At 53.4% G+C, this 22,881-nt stretch overlaps 10 protein-coding genes across 10 annotated transcripts; 6 read left to right on the forward strand and 4 right to left on the reverse strand.

Annotated features, from left to right (window-relative positions):
* Positions 1 to 57: 57 nt before the first annotated feature.
* Positions 58 to 1,187, reverse strand: RPN11 (multicatalytic endopeptidase; the record flags this gene model as incomplete). Its single annotated transcript, XM_049354776.1, has 3 exons — positions 58 to 206; positions 259 to 794; positions 868 to 1,187. 3 exons carry the CDS (start codon positions 1,185 to 1,187, stop codon positions 58 to 60), a joined length of 1,005 nt encoding a protein of 334 aa, XP_049210899.1.
* Positions 1,188 to 1,622: 435 nt separating this feature from the next.
* On the forward strand, positions 1,623 to 3,507 carry RPD3 (histone deacetylase; the record flags this gene model as incomplete). Its single annotated transcript, XM_049354777.1, has 2 exons — positions 1,623 to 1,814; positions 1,867 to 3,507. 2 exons carry the CDS (start codon positions 1,623 to 1,625, stop codon positions 3,505 to 3,507), a joined length of 1,833 nt encoding a protein of 610 aa, XP_049210900.1.
* A 301-nt stretch (positions 3,508 to 3,808) lies between these two features.
* J4E79_005902 (uncharacterized protein) lies at positions 3,809 to 4,597 on the reverse strand (the record flags this gene model as incomplete). The annotated part of the gene is made up of 1 exon (XM_049354778.1): positions 3,809 to 4,597. One exon carries the CDS (start codon positions 4,595 to 4,597, stop codon positions 3,809 to 3,811), a length of 789 nt encoding a protein of 262 aa, XP_049210901.1.
* A 380-nt stretch (positions 4,598 to 4,977) lies between these two features.
* J4E79_005903 (uncharacterized protein) lies at positions 4,978 to 5,998 on the reverse strand (the record flags this gene model as incomplete). The annotated part of the gene is made up of 2 exons (XM_049354779.1): positions 4,978 to 5,085; positions 5,144 to 5,998. The coding sequence occupies 2 exons, from the start codon at positions 5,996 to 5,998 to the stop codon at positions 4,978 to 4,980; spliced, it is 963 nt and encodes a 320-aa protein (XP_049210902.1).
* A 384-nt stretch (positions 5,999 to 6,382) lies between these two features.
* Positions 6,383 to 7,140, forward strand: J4E79_005904 (uncharacterized protein; the record flags this gene model as incomplete). Its single annotated transcript, XM_049354780.1, has 2 exons — positions 6,383 to 7,073; positions 7,121 to 7,140. The coding sequence occupies 2 exons, from the start codon at positions 6,383 to 6,385 to the stop codon at positions 7,138 to 7,140; spliced, it is 711 nt and encodes a 236-aa protein (XP_049210903.1).
* Positions 7,141 to 7,663: 523 nt separating this feature from the next.
* Positions 7,664 to 9,533, reverse strand: J4E79_005905 (uncharacterized protein; the record flags this gene model as incomplete). The annotated part of the gene is made up of 5 exons (XM_049354781.1): positions 7,664 to 8,577; positions 8,631 to 8,709; positions 8,764 to 9,225; positions 9,334 to 9,364; positions 9,415 to 9,533. The coding sequence occupies 5 exons, from the start codon at positions 9,531 to 9,533 to the stop codon at positions 7,664 to 7,666; spliced, it is 1,605 nt and encodes a 534-aa protein (XP_049210904.1).
* Positions 9,534 to 10,749: 1,216 nt separating this feature from the next.
* On the forward strand, positions 10,750 to 12,362 carry J4E79_005906 (uncharacterized protein; the record flags this gene model as incomplete). Its single annotated transcript, XM_049354782.1, has 2 exons — positions 10,750 to 12,231; positions 12,279 to 12,362. 2 exons carry the CDS (start codon positions 10,750 to 10,752, stop codon positions 12,360 to 12,362), a joined length of 1,566 nt encoding a protein of 521 aa, XP_049210905.1.
* An 878-nt stretch (positions 12,363 to 13,240) lies between these two features.
* J4E79_005907 (uncharacterized protein) lies at positions 13,241 to 15,089 on the forward strand (the record flags this gene model as incomplete). The annotated part of the gene is made up of 3 exons (XM_049354783.1): positions 13,241 to 13,481; positions 13,536 to 14,279; positions 14,332 to 15,089. 3 exons carry the CDS (start codon positions 13,241 to 13,243, stop codon positions 15,087 to 15,089), a joined length of 1,743 nt encoding a protein of 580 aa, XP_049210906.1.
* Positions 15,090 to 15,704: 615 nt separating this feature from the next.
* Positions 15,705 to 17,184, forward strand: J4E79_005908 (uncharacterized protein; the record flags this gene model as incomplete). Its single annotated transcript, XM_049354784.1, has 2 exons — positions 15,705 to 15,755; positions 15,808 to 17,184. 2 exons carry the CDS (start codon positions 15,705 to 15,707, stop codon positions 17,182 to 17,184), a joined length of 1,428 nt encoding a protein of 475 aa, XP_049210907.1.
* An 875-nt stretch (positions 17,185 to 18,059) lies between these two features.
* J4E79_005909 (uncharacterized protein) lies at positions 18,060 to 19,614 on the forward strand (the record flags this gene model as incomplete). Its single annotated transcript, XM_049354785.1, has 4 exons — positions 18,060 to 18,206; positions 18,253 to 18,852; positions 18,922 to 19,497; positions 19,606 to 19,614. The coding sequence occupies 4 exons, from the start codon at positions 18,060 to 18,062 to the stop codon at positions 19,612 to 19,614; spliced, it is 1,332 nt and encodes a 443-aa protein (XP_049210908.1).
* Positions 19,615 to 22,881: the final 3,267 nt, after the last annotated feature.

Consider the following 22,881-nt stretch of genomic DNA (forward strand, 5'->3'; position numbering starts at 1 on the left):
TCTGCAGCTCATGCCAGTGTACATGCTTCCTCCAAGCCAGGCCACGGGTATGCGATCCTACTCCTCCATCTCCATATCGTCGCCGCCGCTTGACTGGCCGTTTTGCCGCGAGTTCGATTTTGGTACCGAGGCTTCCTTGTCGATCATCTGCCGTGAGACGGAGACGATGTTGTCTTCGATGAGCTGCTGGCCGACGTCTGAGATGTCTGTGAGGTGTTGTTAGTAGGTAATCGGTGCGAGGTGATAAGTCAGACGTACGCTTCTTGGGGTCGACCTTTCCGACGTATCGCGTCTTTAGTTGGTCCTTGGTCAACTCCGTCTCCTCCTTCACTCGCTTCTCGTAGCCGTCTGCCAGTGTAACGAGCTTCTGCAGCCTGTCGGTATTCCGCTCGCCCTCGCCCTTGAAGTCGTCCATGAGCAGCGCCTCTGTCCATACGTGCTTGTGCAGGTTCATGAGCATGTTCTCCTCCAGCGCAGTCTTGCGGTAGTTGATGCCGATGGAGTAGTAGTGGCGGTTGAGGCCGTGGATAAGTGCCTGGATCGATGGCTTGTTGAGATGACCGACGTTGGAGGTTGTCTGGCGCGGCTCGTGGCCCATCATGAGGGCTTGCGGGTTGATGAGGCGGAAGGCATCGATGACGACTTTGCCCTTGACGGACTGGATGGGGTCGACGACGACGGCGACGGCGCGGGGTGTGAGCTGCTCGAACGACTGCTGTGTGTTGATATCGACCGAGGACAGCCAGCAGCCGAAACCAGGATGTGAGTGGTACCAGCCGACGACGGTCTCTTGCCTGTGTTTGTCAGCGACTGATGGGTGTGGTGGGAGCGGTGGCGGCTTTGAGCGCCCAGGCAGCGATTGCGTACCTTCCTGTTTGCCTCAACATGTCCATCATCTTGGTTTGGAAGACGGGGTCTACGGCCTCGACGGACACACCCGTTCCTGACTGCGGCATGGCAAAGACATCCACCACTCGTACTGTGTAGTCGTCCACAAACTCGCCCAGCATCAGGCCCATGACTTCCATGGGTACACCTGCGCGACCGTGCCGCAGCATCTTGAGGAGCGCCAGGGAGGAGATGTAGACGGTTTCGGAGTTATCGATCAGGTTGGTGTCGCCCTGGGGTCCTCCCATACCGCCCATGCCACCTTGGGCGGCGGCGAGCATCCTAGTTAACCGATCCATGGTGGAGTACTGGCGATGATTCTTCGATTACTGCAGGCGGGGTATCTGGCGACGAGGTGAGGGTGTCCGTGTAGTGGGCGAGGTGTTGCTGGGTAAGGCGGCGGCGATGATGAAGCTGTTGATGCTCGGAGCTCTCTCACGTAACTGCGCGACTGCATGCGGCGATTCGGTTGTTCCGGAACCGGCACTAGACCGGGGGGGCCCTGTCGCAGCTCTCATGGTAATGGCGCGCGAGGGTCTTTGTTCAAGCTCCCGCCATCTCTCTGCCACGCCCCTCCACCCTTCCTTGATTGCTGATACTCGAACACCTTGCATGCTGTAGTCGCCGTCGCCCGCAACATCCAGTCCAACTTTATCACATTTATCACGATAATATCATCACACATCCTCCCAGTCGCATAGCTGTGCGCAGCCACCAAAGATATGACCACCGCTATGGAACCCACGACGGGCTCCTCGTCTTTGAGCAATGGCGTCGCCTCGCAGCCAAAGAAGGTCGCATACTTCTACGACTCCGACGTTGGTAACTACGCCTATGTAGCCGGACATCCCATGAAGCCCCACCGCATACGCATGGCGCACAGCTTGATCATGAACTACGGACTGTACACCAAAATGGAGATTTACGTAGGTGGATCCGAGGTCAATTCTCCATGGATATGTGCTAACTCACCGGCAGCGCGCTAAGCCCGCGTCCAAATACGAGATGACGCAGTTCCACACAGACGAATACATCGAGTTCCTTCACAAAGTAACGCCCGATAATATGGAGAGCTTTACACGTGAGCAGAGCAAATACAACGTCGGAGACGATTGTCCAGTCTTTGACGGCCTATTTGAGTTCTGCGGTATCAGCGCTGGCGGCACCATGGAGGGCGCTGCGCGCTTGAACCGAGGAAAATGCGATGTCGCAGTGAACTGGGCGGGAGGACTGCATCACGCGAAGAAGAGCGAAGCCAGTGGTTTCTGTTATGTCAACGACATTGTCTTGGGAATCATCGAGCTACTCCGATACAAGCAGCGCGTGCTGTACATCGACATCGACGTCCACCACGGAGATGGTGTCGAGGAAGCCTTCTACACGACCGATCGCGTCATGACCGTCTCTTTCCACAAGTACGGCGAGTACTTCCCCGGTACCGGTGAATTGCGCGACATCGGTGTCGGCAGCGGCAAGAACTACTCGGTCAACTTTCCTCTTCGCGACGGCATCACCGACGAGACCTATCGCAACATCTTCGAGCCCGTCATCCAGGCGGTTATGACATACTACGGCCCAGAGGCTATTGTTCTACAATGCGGTGGCGACAGTCTTTCCGGAGACAGGCTTGGTTGCTTCAACCTGAGCATGGACGGCCACGCCAATTGCGTCAAGTACGTCAAGAGCTTCGGCGTACCAGTCATCGTGCTGGGAGGAGGTGGTTACACTATGAGGAACGTGGCGCGAACTTGGGCCTACGAGACGGGAGAGCTCGTCTCGACCAAGATGTCCAAACAGCTGCCTTTTAACGACTACTACGAATACTTTGCTCCCGACTACGAACTGGACGTCCGTCCTTCTAACATGGAGAACGCGAACTCTCACGACTACCTGCACAAGATCAAATCAGCCGTCATCGACAATATTCGGAGAACCGGAAAGCCATCAGTTGAAGCCTTCACCAATATTCCGGATGTGCCTGCGGGTCTAACTCGCGCTACGGACTCAGACGCTGAAGATGAAGACGATGATCTCGATGCCGACGAGAACAAGGATGTGCGCATGACACAGCGTCAACGCGACCAGCAAATAGAGCACGACGGCGAACTCTACGACGCGAGCGATGACGAGGATTATAAAAACAGCCTCGGAGTGCGCGAGCAGCCCGGCACCAAGAAGAGGCGACACATCACCGACTTCCCGAACCCCAATGCTGCTCCAGAGGATGACTTGGACCGCATGGAGACGAATGGTGAAAGCGCCGTATCCACACGGCAAGCATCTGCAGTCGCCAATTCGCGCACAACAACCCCCGCCGCTGGCGAGCAAGAAGCCGACGAAGATGGCGACATCGACATGGACGCAGCGCCTGCTGCGACTGCACCTGCCGCTGGCTCCACGCGATCACAATCGCCCGCTGGTGTCGTAACCCCACCCGAATCCCCACCAGCCGCGGCAGCAACAACAACCATGGCACCTACTTCAGCCCCCACGGCAGACGTCGAAATGGAAGAGAACGACAACAAAGAAGAGATCGCCGCAGCCAAAGAAGAGGGCGACGCAGAACGCGACTCCGAAAACGTCAAGGGCGAGGTCCGCACGGAGGTCGCTAAGGACTAAGCACCCAAACGGCGGTTCTTTGCTGCATTTGCGAGGCGTTTGTACTTTCGTCGCACTATTTTCTGGGTCACTTCTTGACGACGGGTAGCGGGGTCGGTGTTTTGGTGTGATGGGAAATAGCTTGCGTGAGTTAGCTCAAGCTAGGGATACCTTTTTGGATTTTACTGAAGTATGTTATTCTGATGCAATGGGTCTGTTGTTCTTTCTATCATTGTGTGTCTTACGTGCTAGAATGAATATGAATACCAAAGCAACGATCGATTTCACGTCCTGGGTCGCTTGTCGAAACTTATTGGACGGCTTAACACCACTCTCCACAAGCCTCAACATCCCACACCGGTCTCTTTCCCACAACTGCACTCGCCTTCTTCCCTTTGTTCCTCTTGACCTCTTCGCACGCACGCACCGTGTCCTCGTCACTTTCCAACAGTCCGGCTACGACACGCTCGGCCATGCCACAGAGCTTAGCAACCAAGCACTTGTAATGCCCCAGCGTACCAGTCGTCTCGATAAGTACGCGCATCCTTGGCTTCCCAGCCGCAGACGGAACAGATGTTCCTGTACCAGACGCCGACGCAGGAAGACAATGTCGAAGCCCGGCGATCTTACTAACAGGACCGCCAGCCTTGCCATCATTCTTCGTCTTCACCGTTGGTGTTACGTCGTCTTCTGTCTCCTCCTCTCCCAACACCTTACCCACTCCATACAACCTCTCCATCTTCATCTTCCGCAATCCTTCCATCCGAGTCTGTACAGAGCTTTTCCTCTTCTTCTCCTCGAAAACTACTAACGCGATCTTCAAGCCTATTTCTATCTCTACTTCCTCCTCCTCTTCATCCTCTTCATCCTCGTCTTCTTCATCCTGTTCCTCCTCTCCCATACCCACACAAGGTACGCATACAGGCACCTCAACAATCGGCACACTTACCCTTAGCGGATTACAGTCCGGGTCGTTGGCGTAGTACCGCACGAGGAAAGCGAGGTGTTTTGAGCATTCGTTGAGGAAGGGCTTGGGGACCGAGGGGTGCGTTAGTTGGAAATTTAGTTCGGAGAAGATGCGTGCGCGGAGGGGGTCGATTGGTGGTGTCATTTTGAGCGTGTGGTAGGGGGTGATGTTGGATTGTATGTACGAAGGATGATTGTTTGTAGTAGTGGTGGCGGCAAGGGGGATGCTGGGTTGAGGCGGTGTTTATAGCGATGTCGAGCGTGGAAGGGGATGACAGTTTGCTGTTTTGAGACATGGGTTGCGGATGTTGTCTTAGAGGTTAGACAAACTGTGTCTTCGTTGTGAGAGACGGGTTGGTGCGGGTATGTTTCAAGCTGCATCGATTGCTGATTTCTCAAAAAGGTCAGACAAATTCACTATCCCCGTCCAGGGCAAATGAGTGAAATGCTAATGTCTTGTTACTAGGAATGGCTTTTATCTATACTCCTCGGGTACGCGGAGACTTTGATGACAATTCCCTACGATCAGAGTACCAGATGCATATCATCCAGGTCAATATCCAATCCTGAACTCAGCTGTGGAATCTGCTTGTAGTTGCTCTCGTCCAGGGTCTTCCGGATAAACTTGAGTGTCTGTCTCCCCGTCAGTACAACAATGCGCAGATCCGCCAAACATGTGTCAAGCACTCACCTCAGCATAAGTCGGAGTCTGATCCTGCTTCATCATCTCCAAGAACGCCCACGTCATAGCTCCCGTCGCCTCACCTTCAATCCGCGCATCCGCACTCGTCTGATCATCCCTACACCCACTAAACATCGTCACCATCTTCTGCTCACTCCCATACTGGCCCGCAAACTCTCCACTTTCGAGCCCCTCCTCCTCCTGCTCCTCTCCAAAATGCTTCAGTCCCTTGAAGAACGTACTCGCACCTGCAAGCAACTCCCTCGCCTCCCCAACTTTGCTGTACGAGAAGCCACCGGAGATGATATCGCGCGCCTCATTAGCAAGCGTAAGCCCAGCTTTCAAGTTATCCATCAAACTGATCTGGCCATCGCTATCAGAGCGGTAAACAAACGGTAGTTCAAGCGCACTACCAGAATGACAGCAGTCCATTATGACAAACAGCGTGCAATCCCGCGCCATATACGTAACGAGATGTTCATGTAAAATGGTACTGGAAATCTGGCCGCGCTGTTCGAAATCCACAGGCACGATCGATGCATCCATTCCCGTCGTCCTGTTTCCGTCTACGTCTGCAATCTGGCCGCCATGGCCCGAGTAGTGAAGGAACAAGGTGCATCCGGGTTCTGAGACGAGCCAGTCCATGGCTGCGAGGAGGTTGTGGCCGGTGGGGTAGTAGGGGGAGTCGTAGGGTACTTCTGGTCGGTCGGTGAGGATGACTCGGTCTTTGTGCGAGTTGGTGTAGCCGCGGTAGGAAAGGAACTCGGCCATGTTGTCTACGTCTGAGTGGCAGCCCTTGAGTTCGTGGCTGCTGCCGACATAGTTGATGCCGATGAGGAGGGACTTCTTGCGGCGGTAGGACATGTTGGAGTTAGATAGAAGAACGGAGTAGGTATGCGATTGTGGTGTTGGAAGAAGGATTCTAGGTGGCTGTGGCTGAGGTTTGTAGCGTGGTTGTCAAGTGTTGGTAGTGGTGGGGTAGTGAATGATGTGGCTGATCACTGCCCAATCAAATCTAGTGGGAAGACGCGTCGCGCCCCGCCCACGTGCATGCGCGATTGTATGCTGCAAACAGCGATACGACATTTACCAAGGTTACGAGGATCTTGGTGGCTGGGTTTGCGACCAGTCTAGGGCATTGCTTCGGTGCAGAAAGTGATGATGACGTCACTTGGTCGTGCGCGCATCTTACAACTGCATGTATCACATATATCACAAAGAGTCACGGCATGCCGCCACTACAGTACTATGAATCGAGATATCAGTCCACCTCCCTCGAAACGACGCAAGGTCGCGACAAACACAGCGGCGTCTCCTGGGCAAACGGCGCCTCCAAGCACGCCCGCATCTCCAACGCCCCTTCCACCTCTCGACTCAAACACATTACGCATCTTCTCTTGGAACATCAATGGCATTGCTCCGTTTCTACAGAAGCCAATCACAGACTTCTTCCAAACTTCCAAGTCCACGACGGCGCTTAGGGACGATGCAAAGAACGCGCGACCAGCAGCCTCTCTAAGAGGTTTCCTACACAGACACCAATGGCCATCCATCCTGTTCCTCCAAGAAGTCAAGATAGCCCACACAGACGAAAAAACCCAAGACGCAGTCAAAAAAGCAGTAAAATCACCCTTACCAGAAGAAGAAGGAACCCCCCATAATAAGCGCCCACTATACCACGTCCACTTCACCCTCCCCACCGACCTCCACAACGCCCGCGGCCCCAAACGCAGCGGCAAAATCTACGGCGTATGCAGCCTAATCCGGCGCGACCTCTACATCCCCTACAAAATCGCCCTCCGCACCGTAGACTGGGACGCCGAAGGCCGCATCTCCGTCGTAGAACTTCGCTCGAAAACCAGCAGCACCGCCAAACTCGCCATCTTCAACATCTACGCCGTCAACGGAACGGAGAACGCGTATCGAGATCCGCAGACGGGTGCGTTTAAAGGAACGAGACATGATCGGAAACGCGCGTTTCATAAGCTATTGGCAAGGGAGTGTAGGGAGTTGGAGGAGCAAGGCTGGGATGTATTACTCGCGGGCGACATGAATGTCGCGCCTGACGAGCGAGACGGGTATCCCAAACTACGCATCTTCCCGCAGGCACATGTTGTCAACCGCGCTGATTTCCACGATAAGCTGTTGGGAGGGGATGGGAAGGCGAAGGAGCCATTTGATGGGGTGGATGTGTGGAGGGAGATGTTTCCGCATGAAAGACGGTATACGTATCATTCGAGGGGTAGGAAATGGGGGAGTAGCTGTGATAGGGTGGATTACTTTATTGCGGGGAGGAAGATGTGGGAGAAGGGGTGGGTTCGGGCGGCTGGGATTATGGATAGTGAGGAGGAGATGGGGACGAGTGATCATGTGCCTGTTTGGGTGGATGTTGAGATGAAGGAGGGGGGTGGACAGCAAGCAATGCCGAAAGGGCAAGAGAAGGATGCCGTAAAAATATCATCTTCCTGAGTTACAGACTTTCTCCAATCTCCACATCGACATCCAGACGTACCCACGACCCCCATCCTCTTACTCCACCTCCCCAGTATCCGCCACAAAAAACGGACTCGTTCCCATCCCATTAAACGCATTAACCTCCCACAACTCCGTCGTCCCACGCAGCACCTCATACCGATTATAATCCCCACACCCACTCTCCGTATTAACACACTCCGTCGTAATCCGACCCGCAATCCTCTCTCCAACCTCCTGCCCCTCGAACCACGCACCGTGCAAGAAACCAAAGTACTCCGCACTCATCGCCTCGCCCGCAAAGTACAACCTGCCCACATTCGCGCGAAGGTTTTGGTGCATTTCGAGTGTCGTTCCAGCGGGCCAGTTGGAGTAGGAACCGTAAGACCAGGGTGTTTGGGACCAGCGCGGGTAGGTAAAGGCGATGGGTTCAGGGACCGTGATGTTGGGAAACATTTTACGGAGAACAGCCATACCCTCCGCTTCCGTCGTCTCGTCGTCCTGCGCTTCCACACGGTACGACTGTTCGTCTACGAGCGTGGCGAAGAGGATGTTGGAACCGGGCAGGAACCCTTCTGTGGATAGACTCTGCCAGACGGTGTAGTAACCACGCGTCGTGGGGTCAGCATAGAGGAAGAATTGCTTGTCGGTTGGCCAGAAGGTTTCGTTGAATTGGAAGAAGAGCTTTGTGTAGGTACCGAAGGAGAAGGTGGCGATGGCGGATTGCTTCCAGTCGGGGAGGGTGGGCGAGAAGGTTATGGCGTCGTTTTGGAGGACGCCGAGGGAGACGGTGGAGATGGCGTAGTCGGCTTCGATGCAGGAGCCGTCTGAGGTGAGGATTTGGACGCCGGTGTCAGAGTAGGTTATGTTTGTTACGATGGTGTTGAGGAGGAGGCGGGGGTCGCCCGGTTTGAGGAATTTGGAGGCTTGGTGCTTGAGCCAGGTATTGAAGCCGCGTTGGTCGGTGCAGACTATAAGGATGTGTATGAGTACTTTGCTTATACTCTTGTATGGAGGTACGTACAGTTGCTGACCTCGGAGAAGCCATAGTAGGTCAAATTGTATCCCGTGATGCCATAGACGAAGCTTGATTCCTCAGGTGTCTGGAAAGCTTGCGTATTAGCACATCTCACAAATGATCATTCCAGGTAGCTTACCTGAGCGGTCTCCCAATCCCAGAGATAATACTCCACAGCCTTGCGCGCCGGATCGCCCTTTGGTCTCCACCCGCTTTGCCAAAGACCCGCACGGAAGCTCCTGTCCTGCAAGTTCTCAGAGAGTAGCGTTCCAGCACTTTGCTCGAAAACACTCCAGTACTCTTCAAACTCATCCAGTAAGTTCGTGAAGTCCACAGCTCCCGTTTCATTGTAGGTCGTGACGGAGAAGGAGTCAGAATTTGGGCTGGAGAGATTGACTTGTTTTGAAAAAGTCCAGACAGGGTTTTCTGGACCGTCTACTGTGTTTTCACCCAGACCAGAGATCCAGTTTGCACCTAGCTCGACGGTATAAGGGTCGCCGTTGGTATCGGAACCAAACTTTGTGTTTCGCATGCGGCCACCGATATGATCCTGGTATTCTAGGATCAGGAAGTCGGTAACTGATTGATTGGCAAGCGCTTGCTGGAATATGTTAGCAGCTGGCTTAGACATAATCGTTGAGCCATGTATTGGATTAGATGAATTTTGCGTTGTTCCACTCATTTTGAAAGAGTCTTAATGTAGACTTACAGCTGCTGTGATGCCCGCAACACCGCCACCGCTATGAATGATTAGTCGATTGTGATCTGTGTTTTTAAAGATCAAACTTACATGATCGCGACAGTAGTCTTCCTACAGGTGCTGTTGTTGGCTCGTCCATGGATTGCCGGCGCAGCGAAGGTCAGTGGTACAAGACCAGTGGTCAACAACAACGTATTCGTCAACCTCATGATGAATACACTGCGAGAGACAGGTGTCAAGAATGTAGGGCTTGCTGTAGTCTGCTGCACACTTGCAGATACTTAAAGCTTGACCTAAGCATAGATGCTTGAATGCATATCTAAAGTATCATCCACTTTAGTTCCGCCTACGTTCCTTCCCCCGCATTAGTCCCACGGCAATGGCCGGGGATGGCGGTAGTAATCGAGGTACAGTAATAGCGGTTAGTCGCATCTTACCTATCACAGATAAGCATGGGTTCATGGGTTTGTGACCCGGTGTTCATGTGTCGCAACGCAGATCTTAGACCTGCCTAATATGGGCATAACCTCATGGGAACCTGGAAGTAGAGTAGCAGTAGAATGACGACTAAGTTCAAACATAGTCAGGATGAATATGCAGCTTGATTGAAAGAGCATGGTGTGGAAGGTAGTAGGAAGGCCGATGTAGACCGGGGTTACTGGCGGGCGCCGAAGATGATAAGAGCGCCGCGTGTACCTGCTCGATGCGCGAGGTGACGTCGCCATAGATGGCATGTGCTCGTCGGCGTGACCGCAGTGCTCTTGCCGTTATTTTCGTTGGAGGTTGTTGTTGAATGCGAGATGATGCTGTCATGGAATTGCGGTGTCGCGTCCATGTTAGCTGGGCGAGGCTGACCCGCAGGAACACCGCGTGAACCCAAGGAAGCTATGACCACAGAGGCCTGCTCCCACACCTCCACGACCATCGCGCGATTTCGACGCGCCCACGGGTATGCGCGCGACAAAGTTGAGTCTAACCGAAAGATATTGAAGAATCTGAACGCATTCCATTACGCGAGCAGTCCAAGACACGGGAAAGGCGCAAGATTTTCGGGACGGCACGATAGCGGGGTTTTTGGTCATGTCATCTTTCGCTCGTCGCCTTTCGCTTCCAATGTCACTCCCATTTCTCGCCGCTTCCATTGACACTCCATTGCTCTCCTGATCTTTGCTTCGTACCTCTACTATCGCGTCATTGTCTCTTCAAACGTACGGCAACACAGCCAGGATGCAGCCGAGTAGCAGAATGCCCGATCAAGGTAACGTCAGATAGCAGAACGCATGAGACCGGTGTTCGCTCGCCAGCATCTTTGCTAGCAGCGATCTGAGATATACGGTCTGAACTTGATCAGGTTAAAGCCTGCGAAAGGACTCATGCTTTGCTCCCTCGCCGCGAGGCTGCTACTAATGGCTTTAGGTCGCCGTCATGGACCCCATCACGAACCCGCCCGATGAAAAGAAGTCGATATTCGCCCCGAACGCGAGAAACGAACCCGGACTACCTGTCAGCGCACACGATACCGAGACTGAAGGAGCGGGACACCAGAGCAGATGGCAGCAGACGTGGAAGGCGTTTGAGAGGCAGCTTGTCGCATACAACCTCGAGGCCCGCGGCATTGAGCGTGTCGAGCCGGAGGAGCGACAGGACTTGCGCTTGCTCGGATACTCTCAGATGGCCATCATGTGGTTCAGCGTCAACCTCGCGGCAAACAACATCACGCTGGGCATGCTCGGCCCCGCTGTCTTCGCACTGGGTTTCCTCGACTCCTGCATGCTGGCCGTGTTCGGCGCATTCGTCGGCTGTCTGGTCGTCGCATACATCGCTACCTTTGGTCCGAAGAGCGGGAATCGGACTATGATCTTCTCGCGATACGTCACAGGCTGGTGGCCGTCCAAAGTAGTCGTCCTGCTCAACATCATCGTTCTGCTTGGGTACGGAATGATCGACTGCGTAGTCGCTGGACAGATTCTCTCGGCTGTTTCGGGCAACTCCATGTCCGTGGTAGTGGGCATAATCATCGTAGCCATCATCGCGTGGGCTATCACAACGTTCGGCTACCAGATCTTCCACTACTACGAGCGATGGGCTTGGCTACCACAACTCATTGTGTTATGCATTCTAGCTGGTGTCGCCGGTCCGCAGTTCAACATCTACTCCGAGTCTCACGGCGACGAAGACTCAGATACCATAATCGGGAATCGCATCAGCTTCTTCGGCTTGACACTCGCTGCGGCTATTACGTACGGCGGAGGAGCAGCAGACTACTTCGTCTACTACCCAGAACACGCATCATCGTTCAAGATCTTCGGCATGACCATGCTCGGTTTGATGTGCAGCTTCACGTTTGCCTTCGTCTTGGGCATTGGCCTGGCATGCGGTATGCTTACCAACACGGACTGGGAAGCGGCATATGGGGTATCCCAAGGCGCCCTGATAGTCGAAGCGTACAAGCCTTTAGGCGCTTTCGGCTCGTTCTGCGGCGTAGTAGTTGCCTTGGGTCTCGTCGCCAACCTCATCGTCCCTACCTACTCTTCCGGTATCGATGCCCAGATTCTAGGGCGCTACGCAAGTGTCGTACCGAGAGTCATCTGGAACACTGTTGGCGTAGTCATCTACACAGTCTGCGCACTAGCAGGGCGTGCCCATCTCGCCGAGATCTTCACCAATTTCCTTGCTCTTATGGGCTACTGGGTCTCAGTGTGGATCGCCATCACCCTCGAGGAACATTTGATCTTCCGTCGTAAGACTGGCTTCAATTGGCAAGTCTGGAACCAGAAGAAGAAGTTGCCGCTGGGCATCGCAGCCTTTACTTCGTTCGTGATCGGTTGGATCGGAGCCATCATGTGTATGGCCCAAGTTTGGTACATTGGACCAATCGCTAAGCAGGTTGGGACTTATGGAGCTGATGTATGTGCATGTGGAGAGGCAGAGATGTGCAAAGCTAATGTGAACAGATGGGCAACTTTGTTGGATTCGCATGGGCTGCAGTTGTCTACCCGCCTCTGAGGGCCTGGGAGCTGAAGCGTTTCGGCCGATGATCAGGACCTTTTCAAGGCTCGCAGCGCAATCTGCTTGGAGTCGTCAGCGTAGCGACTGAAGCAAGAAGTCAATGGCACTCTGAGTCTTCCTATCGCACATGTCAAGTATAGCAAGTCTTTTTCACCCGTTTCTCCTCTTTCTTTCATCATTGAACGTGCGTTGAGATAAGGTCGAGAACGATGCAAGAGTTGATTTGACAAGAGATGGTCTTGTAGCATTGCAGGCGTGCGCCTTGGCAAAGAGCTCCTTTGCTTATTGCGTATGCACCTCGGGACTACATGAATGTGACATATCTTCACGCACCGTTACTTGCCGGTGTCCGGTGGAAATCTGCCGACCAATTCAACTCAGACTCAGGGTGATGTCATCGCCTCCTGCGCATTTAAGATTGGAAAGAGCATATTAGGCACGCACGTCTTCTTCTTGATAAAAAGGGCCTCCATACAGGAAGCCGTGGCAAAAAGGTAACTGTCTCACCATCCGCCTGGTTGTAGCATAGCAGCAGAGGCTGACTTGGGGGTAAGTCCTAATCACGTTCACATCTTATCCATGTATCAAGTGCTTTCTACTTCGTGTAGTGGTCGTAAAAACCCTTCGTCACTTCATGTAGGGATTCTCAGTCACCTCGCATGTTCTTCTGTCGTCTCTGTTTTTCGAGCTCAGTTTCCTATCTTGCGCACGGGCCTGGCAACGTGTTGTTGTTGTGTAAGTCACGGTGACTGCCTGTTGCGCTCGTCTCTGGCTTGGCGTTGTTGTGACTGCTGTCTCTCACCTCACCTCCCCACAATCAAAACAAAATCCTCCACAACAACGGACAGCTCTTCTGTCTTTTCCCATCTTTTCCCATTCCCAATCACCACCACCGACCACTGGCAACATGTCGGGCAACCTCATCGACCTCAGTGACGAGGGCACCACCTCTCAGAACACCACTGGCATCAACGGCATTCACCGTACCAACGGTCTCGTCGGTAGGATGTCCCTCTCGGAGAACGGCGCAAGGTCGCCCCCACGCAACCACTTCGCCGGTCTCGATATCCTCATGAGACAGAGGCAGTCATCTACACCAGTCCCTTCACCAGCTCCGCGCCCGGTGTCGCTGCCAACCGTGTCCAGCGGTGAGTGACCTGATCTATATTTATATGACTGCATGACTGACTGACCACATCTAGTCCCTCGCTTTGCTACACGTCTTTCTTCAAGTTCGGAGATGTTCTCCCCGCTGGCGCAGCCGTACAGGGCTCCAGAGTCTGTGGCGTCTTTTCTGCAAGAGCAGCAAGAGCCCTTGACTTCCGCTCTTAGGTCTGATCAGCCGATCCCCGAGTACATCCCTGAGAACCGGATGGAGTTCAGAAGTATGATTGATACCATCAACGACTACAACAAGGCCACCGACAGCGAGTCCGATCATCGTTCTGATCACAGCTCCTGGTCGCCACCCGTCCCCGTCTCTCACATCGAGTTATCCGTGCCTGCTGCATCTGATACACCCCCGACTCCAGCAGACTCCGTTGTGGATGCCGTTCATGATTTCGGATCCGACCAACCAACGATGGTGTGGATGACTGAGCAGGAGCAGGTGACCGTGCTAGAGGACAGGTTGGCAGCCGCTCAGGAAACCCTCGCCAGGCTGGAGCGCGAGAACGCCGAGGCCGATAGGAAACTAGGACTTCTCGGATACCAGCTCGACTCCACCGAGAACCAGAATGCCGCAATGTCTCGCGCTATGTCTGAGAAGGACGCCATGATCAAGAAGCAGGATCTCGGAATGAAGAAGCAGGGCGCTGATATCAAGGCCAAGGACGCTCAGCTGGTAAAGAAAGAAGTTGAGATAGCGAGAAATGTTGCTGAGATCAAAAAGCAACGTCAACAGCTAGGTGCCCGCAATGCGTTGATCAACAAGGCAAATCCCGGAAGTAAGTTCGAACATCATACTGTACCAAAGGGGCCTACGCTAACTCATGCCAGATGACAGGGTCGGTGTGCATGGCGCCAGGATGGCTGCTAAGGATGCCGAATTGACCGCGAAGGACGCCAAGTTGGCCGCCAAAGATGCCGAGTTGGCAGCGCTCAAGCAGGCCATTAAGGATCGCAACCGCGAGATCAAGACTGCCGAGGCTACCATCAATGAGGACAAGAATCTCATCATCAAGGAGCAACAGAAGGCAGCCGACCATCAGCGGATGATCGACCATTACCTCTTACAGAATCAACACCTTGCTGACGCTGCGACTGCACGCGAGAAGACCATAGCTGATCTGCGACAAGAGCTTGTCGTCCGAAAGTTTGAGCTGACCGACGCCCAAGAGCAACGTGGAAACCGCGGCGCCATCGAGGACATCAAGGGCAAGCTTCGTGAAATGACCACTCTTTCCGATCGCCAGCGAGCCCAGCTCAAGGACGCCAAGGACGAACTCAAGTTCAAGGATGCCCGCATCATGGACCTCAGCAACAACGGCGAGCGTCTCCGTGGTGCCATCCATGTCGTCCCGCCGCGCAATGTTAAGCTCCCTGAGACCGTCGTATCATGCACGGAGTGTTACGCCATGGACCGGCGATGCGACAGCGGTACCAAGTGTCGCCCCTGCATGGAGAACAACACGGAGTGCCTGCGCTTCATGTGCTCATTGAAGTACAAGAACGGCAACTGCCCTCTTGTCCCCTGCCCACTCACTCACGATGGTCAAGGCTACCTCATGTTGCCGCGACCTCGTCCTGAATGGTGAAAAGCTCAACACGGTAAGCTAGGAAACGATTAGCGGACTCTCGTGAGCTTTGGTGCATATTTCTCTGGCGTCGGCGTCGGAGTTGGCATCTGTGTGTTTGAGCAATCCTATGGGCAGCCAAGTGCTGGCAGTTTTCTGACCGAATAGCACGATTAGGTAGAGCCTCAATAAGGAAAAAGTCTTCAAGATGAAGCATTCATGAACTTCTATTCGAATTTGACCGTGATGACCAGGTTGTACATCGTGCTGTTGTGACGTCATTTGCTCGCCTTGCTAATGCTAGCACGTCGGGGCGGAAGGCAAGCGCGAAGGATGCCGCTCGTACATGATCACCATGCGCATCTCGGGCTCAGAATTCTCCTTCAAATATAACGACGAGCTATTCAGAGTGCTGATCAGAGGCGTGCAGTGCAGTCCGCCTCGTGCCGGGGTCTGCGTTGTGGCGCGTCGCAGACATCTGAAACAGCGTGCGGCGCGGCACCGGGCGTCTTCACAGTCAGCATGGCATCGCGGCTGCTGCCTTCCTGGTTGTGCCTGCCGTCTGCGGGTCTTTTACTTTGATCCCATCTCTTCCTTTACTGCCTCTCTCTAAACAATTCACAACAGCACGCAATTATGGAAGAGATGGCAATGAAGACGGGTTCGAGCGGGCTAGAAGTACGGGTGGTTAGTATTGTTGCCGCAGATGTTCGCTTTATCAATTTTAATGAGCATATAGGCTTCCGAAGAGGAACCAGGTCCCTTAATTCGACAGCGTCCACTGTGGAGAGTACCGCAACTAGGGCTGCTCGTAATCGCGATAGTATTGCTGTATTGGAATGCGTGCCCTCCCGGCCATACGACGACTTCTGACCGATCTTTATACGACGCCACACCGGCCACCATCAACTACGCCAGATGTGAATCGATTGTTTCTTCTGAAGCGCGCACATTCGGCTTCAACATCTCGAACAGTGACGGAGCTGAAACCCATTGGCGTCTATCCGACTCATCCAATTTCACGGTTGGCGGTCGTCTCTCTGGTATAATTCACGTCCAGAGAGGCGACGTCGACCAGACCTCAGATATCGAAGTTCGGCTCGAAATAAACTCCAGCTCAACGACGGACTACCAAAACGTCATCTACAACCAATCTGCAACGAGCCTCAGTTTAGACTACCTTCCCTCCGACCATGACGGAGACGTTTGTACAGAGATCAAAGTTATGATATACTTCCGTCCGGAATCACCCGTGCGTCTATTGGATGTGCTCGAGATCAGGTCCGAGACATTCGATCTATGGGTTCACGACTGGGCCTGGCAGATCAACAACCTCATCACACATACTTCGCACGGCGAGTACACATACGAAGGCGGCAAAGGCCCGGACCCGTTGCATCCACACAACATCGATTCCAGCTCAACAACAGGAGTCATATGGGGATGGTACGGCTGCGAAGGTAGATTGAAAATACACAGCAAAAGCGGGCAGATTGATCTAATGCTGGTACCGCGGTATACGTTCATTGGAAAACCGATGCGACCTGAAGAAATCGTGGTGTATACAAACAGCGGAGACATCAACGTCGCTGCGCTCTGGGAATATTGGCCACAGCAGCCTTTTACGCATTACACGGAAATTCACTCGGCTTACGGCAATGTAGTCGCGGAGATACCACATGGCTCGTACACTACTCTCGCGAGTATCAAAGGCAACGTAAAAGCGTATCTACGACCCTTTGCTGCCGTAAGCCCGGATGATGAAAGCACGATTAAGACGACTACATTGTATGGCAATACGGTTTTACATCTGGATAATGCGGACCGAGAGCTCCTGGATGAGTTGTACGATCCTCTTCTCAGCACGAAGAGTGACCACTACGTCGGCACTGGCGATCTGTACCTGCGGTACCCGTTTAGTTGGTTCGGGAAAATGAAAGCGTATGGCAAAAAGGGCTCGATCAAGCTTGGGGGAAGTGCCCTAGATGAGGTGGAGGAAGGTGATAGATTCGTTAAGGCTGTCAGAGGGAGAGGCGCAGGTAGTCGCATGGAAGCGGTTGTTCACATGAGGGGGATGATGGATGTCACACTGGGTATTTGGGACACAGCTGAGTGAGTAGTATATTTGGTCGTTATACTGTTATCATTGCGAGTGCGTATGACCTTCTATCGATACATCAATCATGTGTTATTGCTGTCGATCAACAGTCATGGGTGATTCCAACACACTGCTATACATGTTTCGCAAGGCCAAACAACAACGCGCCATGAAACCTCGCTGAGCTCTGGGCGTCCAGCCCGATCGCCAGAACTGACATGACGGTTTCGCATTGGGGTCAGGCCTACTCAGTAGATATTTCGGTGCGGTCTCCACAGCCTCACGCAGGACCGACTGTCTGCCTCATGACTGAGGTAGTTCTAATCAATACTGCTACCGCCCTGTCGCTTCTCCGCCTTGCTGCTTACGTTTCTGACTATGAAGCGAGGCTTTGTCGACCCCAGGTTTCAGGATGCTTCAACCGAAGCGCCGGGCGTTATTGGCCCCATGCAGCGTAACTGCGCACAAGGCTGTTGATGGTGACGTTCGGACGAACATCCATCTTGGCTTCTGTCATGATGTCGAATCGGATCGGCAGCTCGTCCTCCCTGGGAGTTGGTTTGTTTGACAATGATCGAAATGTCCTAACCGAGCATTGGAGCATTCGTGAACGACGTTTTTAGACCCCAAAAAGTACGCCCAATTGATGACACAGGTGACAAGTATACACAACCGACGTGAGGATTTCTGATGTCAGCCCCGTGCCGCTTCGTGAAGATGGGTTTGAGATCGAAAGTCTGCTCAGACGGTCTCGTATATGCTCACTGCTGACAGCAGACCCTTGAAGACATGCTCAAGGTGAAAAAGTATAAGAAGATCGTAGAGAGAGGATAATGAAGATACCGAACCAGCTTCTCCCCTCATCTCCTCTTCTACACAGGTTTCTCGTCAACATGTTTACGTATCAGAATTATTTCACCCTTGGGTCAGTACTACTGGCACAGACGGTGTTGGGTTACCCCCAGGGCGCGGTCCTCAACCCCGCATTGATCACCAGAGACAATGAGTTCATCTTTTCCGCCATCGGTGATTCATGGGGAGTAAGTAACCCCCCTCAAAACCGACACATCGACTAAAACGAAACAGAGCGGAGTCCAATGGAGCGACGACACCGCATATGACGGAAACGAAGATGGATGCATGCGCTATAAGTACGCCTGGTCGACCATCGTCAACGACAGATATAAGGACTGGACACCAAACCCAGACCAAGGTTCTCTGTTCGAATTCAGAGCCTGTTCCGGCGCCCATCTGGGACAGAACATCCACGACCAGATGGACAAGTTAACACGACCCAAGATGACCCTCCTCGAAGCAGGTGGAAACAACGCCGATTTCTACCCCATGGCCGATAGCTGCCTCTTCCATTCCAACAGAAGCTTAGACTATGGCACGAAATACGAAGACGACAATGCTGATGATCCGACTGGATTGTGTAGGAAAGAGATCAAGTTCGTACGAGGAAGAGTTGGAGGAGGTCTTAAGCAGGCCGTTCTGGATACTATCGACATCTGGAGAGCCCACCCTGCTGTTGGTGGTAACGACGCCTCTCTCTTCATGCTAGGGTATGCGCGCTTCTTCGCCCTTGACGACGCATGCAATGACTGGGATTTTGGCGTACAGTACCAAAGGCGAAACGAGACACAGACAGTCAAAAAAGAGATGCGACAGGATTTCAACGATCTAGTGAGCTCCCCTCCCATCCCACCTCATCAAACTCGCATCTTTCAAAACCCGCTAACATCGCCACCTCAGGTCGACGCGGTGAACCTTGCGATCCGGTCCTCCGTCGAACAATACAACGACCCCAAAATCCAATACATCGACATCAACCCCGCCCTCGAAGGCCACCGCTTCTGCGAACCAGGCCACAGCTGGTGGTCTCAGTTCAACTACGGGTCCAAAGTGCACATCTATAACAACCCCGGCCGGCTCGTCGTCACCATCCACGACGGGGATCACGCTACCACGTACGAGTCTAACGATGACCCAGGTGCACCCAGCCCACCCGAGGATATCGTCGAGAAACTACATGGCTACCCCGAGGGCGAAGCCGTGCAGCAGGATCAATACACCATCCTTACCTTCCGCGACCCTGCGAATCCGAGTCTGTGGATGGAATGGAAGGTTGAGCCGCAGCCTCTAGATGGTGGGAGTGGAAGTAAGGATGGTCGTATCGCTAGGACGTTGCATCCCACGCAGGACGGGCACAAAGAGATGGGCGATTTAATTGTAGAGGCGCTCAAGAAGAATTATAGACCTGATGAGTCGGCTCCTGAGCCGCCGACGAACCCATCGAAGCCGACACAGCCGCCGCAGCCGGAAACTACGGTGCCTGGGTTTAACTGTCCGACCGGGTGTACTTGTAATTCTGGGGTTCCGCTTTGTTTCTAGGGTGCTGATTCGAGGGGGGTAGGCGTGGTGGTTGAGCAGTCGCAGGCTGATTAGCTTTCGGCGTTGAGATGTGAGGGCGTTTCTTTCGGGATGGTTTCGAGAAACAAGACTGGATCATCGGACGTAGCGTGTCTACATCGCCTTGGTAGTGCTTCTGTCAGCTTCTTGGCCTGATGGACTTCTGAGAATGGACTAGTGTTTGGAATCTCGACCTTCCCTGGAGTTTGGAGTCATAGTTGCCTTGGTATTGGTAATGTTATCGCATACTGTTGCGTGTGCTCGCCCGGAAGTTTTTCTACTCCCGCCATACTTACATATTGCGCTCAAGCTGTCAGAGCTGATATATAAGCGCGAAGGGCGTGACGCTCCCGTGACAGCAAATGCATGCGCGGTAGAAACGGTGTGCTAATCTGTTGACCGGTCGGAGCAGGGATCGATCGGCCCTCATGTCAATGGTCTGGAATCTTTGGGAATAATTTATCTGCTGGGTTCCTAACCAGTCAAGACGTCACAGTCGGTTCGCCGTGCATTATATAAGCAGTAACACAGACGAGGCTGCTCGAGGCTTGGTGGTGGTCCTGGAACTCGGCTCCGCGTGCACTGCCATTGGCCCCCAACGACCGTTCACCTTAGGGCGAGGCAGACATGATTGTGATACGAGTCACAAGTCTGGTCCTGAGACCAATCCTAGAGTGTCGCGAAGCTCTCTATTTATGGCTGAGATAAGCCCATGATCCCTGGCATTGTGGTCGATCTGGGCGTTGGTGTTCCCAGAGAGATGGATGTCGGAACCCGCCGTGGCAGAGACGTGTGAGCAATAGGAAGGGCGCGGCATTGAACGTCGCGGCAAAAGGTCGATTAGTCAGGAGAGATGATGAGAGAGCTAGAGTCACGAGTGTGCTGAGAATGAGGATGATGATGCAGTTGTTGGTGGGTTTGCAGAGTAGCGGCGGGAATTGGGTGGGCGGCCGTGGCGGCCAGCGGCCAGGAACCAGCCCAGCGTTGTGGACCTCCAGGGCTGAAGCGGGGCACCATGCGCCATGCGCGAACGGCCAAACATCTCCACGTCCCCAATCCCGTCACTAATGTCGCAATTTCCTCTTTCTCTCTCCCTCGATATCACAGATGATTGAGGGCCTTATCATGCACAACACCGCCATGGTGGCGATCCAGAGTAAGCCTCCTGCTCGGCCTACCAGGCCTCCCACGAACGGAAGTTCTAACCGCCCTAGCTAAATTACACGATGCCCATATCCCACGCACAGCCACATCACTACAGCATCGCCCGCGACGCGATCCGCTTGGTTGAAGGTGAAGAATGCATCTATACCCGACTAAAGGCAATGGCTCGCCTGATGCACCTAATTCAGTCTTCCGAGTCGCCGACTCGGTTGACCGAACTGCCTCGCACTTAGACACCGAAACGGGTCACCTCTGAGACACATGCCAGAAAGCTTAACTTGAGCCTCCTCTCAGGCTTCCCTCTGACTAAAACCGGGTCGATCCAATGATTCTTCCTACACAGGCTGTCAAGCGGGTCACGGCTACCAAACTTAGCCCTATATCCGACCCTACACGTTCTGGCCGAGCTTTCAACGTTGCTCTAGCGCGTTCTTTAACATGGAAACGACCATTCCTACTCGTTAGATGAGCACTAGATGGGATCTGGGGCGAAATCGAAAGAGTAGAGTGCTGCGACAGCCATGACTCCGGCTGTGAGTCGGTGGGAGATCGTTGGAAATGCGCTCATGCTCGTGCTGAGATGAGAGGCCTCATATCATATATAAGAGTCGGGATGGGGCACGGTTAGGGCCATCAACTCAATGAACATCATGGATATCTCCTTCTCGCCGGCTCTTGCTATGACTTCCCTTCAGGTCCAATCTCGTACTATCAGCAACATCGAGCAGTCTTCCATCGCCGTTATACACGCAGTCTCTGCCCTAGAGGCACACCAGCTTTTACTCGAAGTATACAGAGTTGCCTGGCACTTCATTCAACAGTCTCAGTACTCAAGTCAAATGTCACACCGAGGGCCATACTCAACTTCTGGAGAGATGAAGGATGGTGGAAACGACCCAGAACCGCCAGCTGCACCACCGTAAGTTCCCACCCCTTCTATCTCAAACCCAACCATCTTCAGACGAATACCACCAAACCAATATCACCCCCATTAACCATTTCCAACCCAGAATCATCATCCTCGCCCAATCCGGTAAAGCACCTGCGCCCCACTTCCAGGTACCAGACCCTGCCGATCCGCCATTCCAGCCGCACCCACCTACGTCATCCCTGTCGTACGTATGCCCAGTCTTACCTAGGTAGTTTGTGCAACCATCTCGTATCTTTTGTCGGTCCAATTCCTAACTCTCTCTCCTTATTTCTAGACCTGCACTTTCACGACAAGAATCTCACCTCACCGACGCGACATCGAGACCACCGAGTAAACCGGAACCAGAACCTCATCCTGCGCCACCGTAAGTAGATCGAGGAGACAGCCTTGCGCGAATGCGCACACGCGACTTGTTGCTGGAATTGAGCTGACGAGACACCAGTGTAATCATCTTATCGAACCAAACCCACCCTTCTACCTCTACGTCTACCACCTCACCACCACACGCGCAAACCACACCCACCACCACCTCAACACCCACACCAACCCACCTCTTCCTCCCCTACCTACCCGTCCCTCCACCCCAACCCTCCATCAACCCCAACGCTCCCTCCACAACCTCTACAATGGGCTCCAAAGTCAGCAAAGTCAAAGAACGCGCCACAGACGGCAAACTGCAACCCAGCCAAGAGCGCCTCGACAAGGAGCAGATGAAGGAACCGAGCAACTACTATTCACACCGTAGTAAGAGCATGCGGAGGAAAGCGGGGAAAGGGGGTGCTACAAGTGATGTGGGAGGGAGTGCTGGGGGTGCGGGCGGAGGGGCTGGTGGTGTTGCTTAAGAAAGGGGAAGAATATATACAGGAGTTTTGTGAGGTAGAGGGCAGATTGAGAATTTGGATACAAGATAGGTGGCGGCATATTGTGTTGGCGTTCAGGATTGTTTTTCTTCGGGTGTAGCATAGCGATGCATGGGCATGAGGATATTCACTTCTCCATCAATACATCAGGTATACTGTGTCTTCTTCGAGTTGCGTTTCCCCATTTGCACAAGAATCGGTCCGCCATGGCATGGCGACCACTCCAGCTAATCTCACCGCATCGGTCCGTTGTCATCGCATTTCGTACAATCTCACCTATGTACAAACACACACACACACACACGTTTCGACAACTCATTGCGAATGAACACATTACATTACTGAATT

The sequence above is a fragment of the Alternaria viburni genome (assembly GCF_023758015.1).
Source record: "Alternaria viburni strain BMP 2772 chromosome Unknown scaffold_11, whole genome shotgun sequence".
Classification (NCBI taxonomy): domain Eukaryota; kingdom Fungi; phylum Ascomycota; class Dothideomycetes; order Pleosporales; family Pleosporaceae; genus Alternaria; species Alternaria viburni.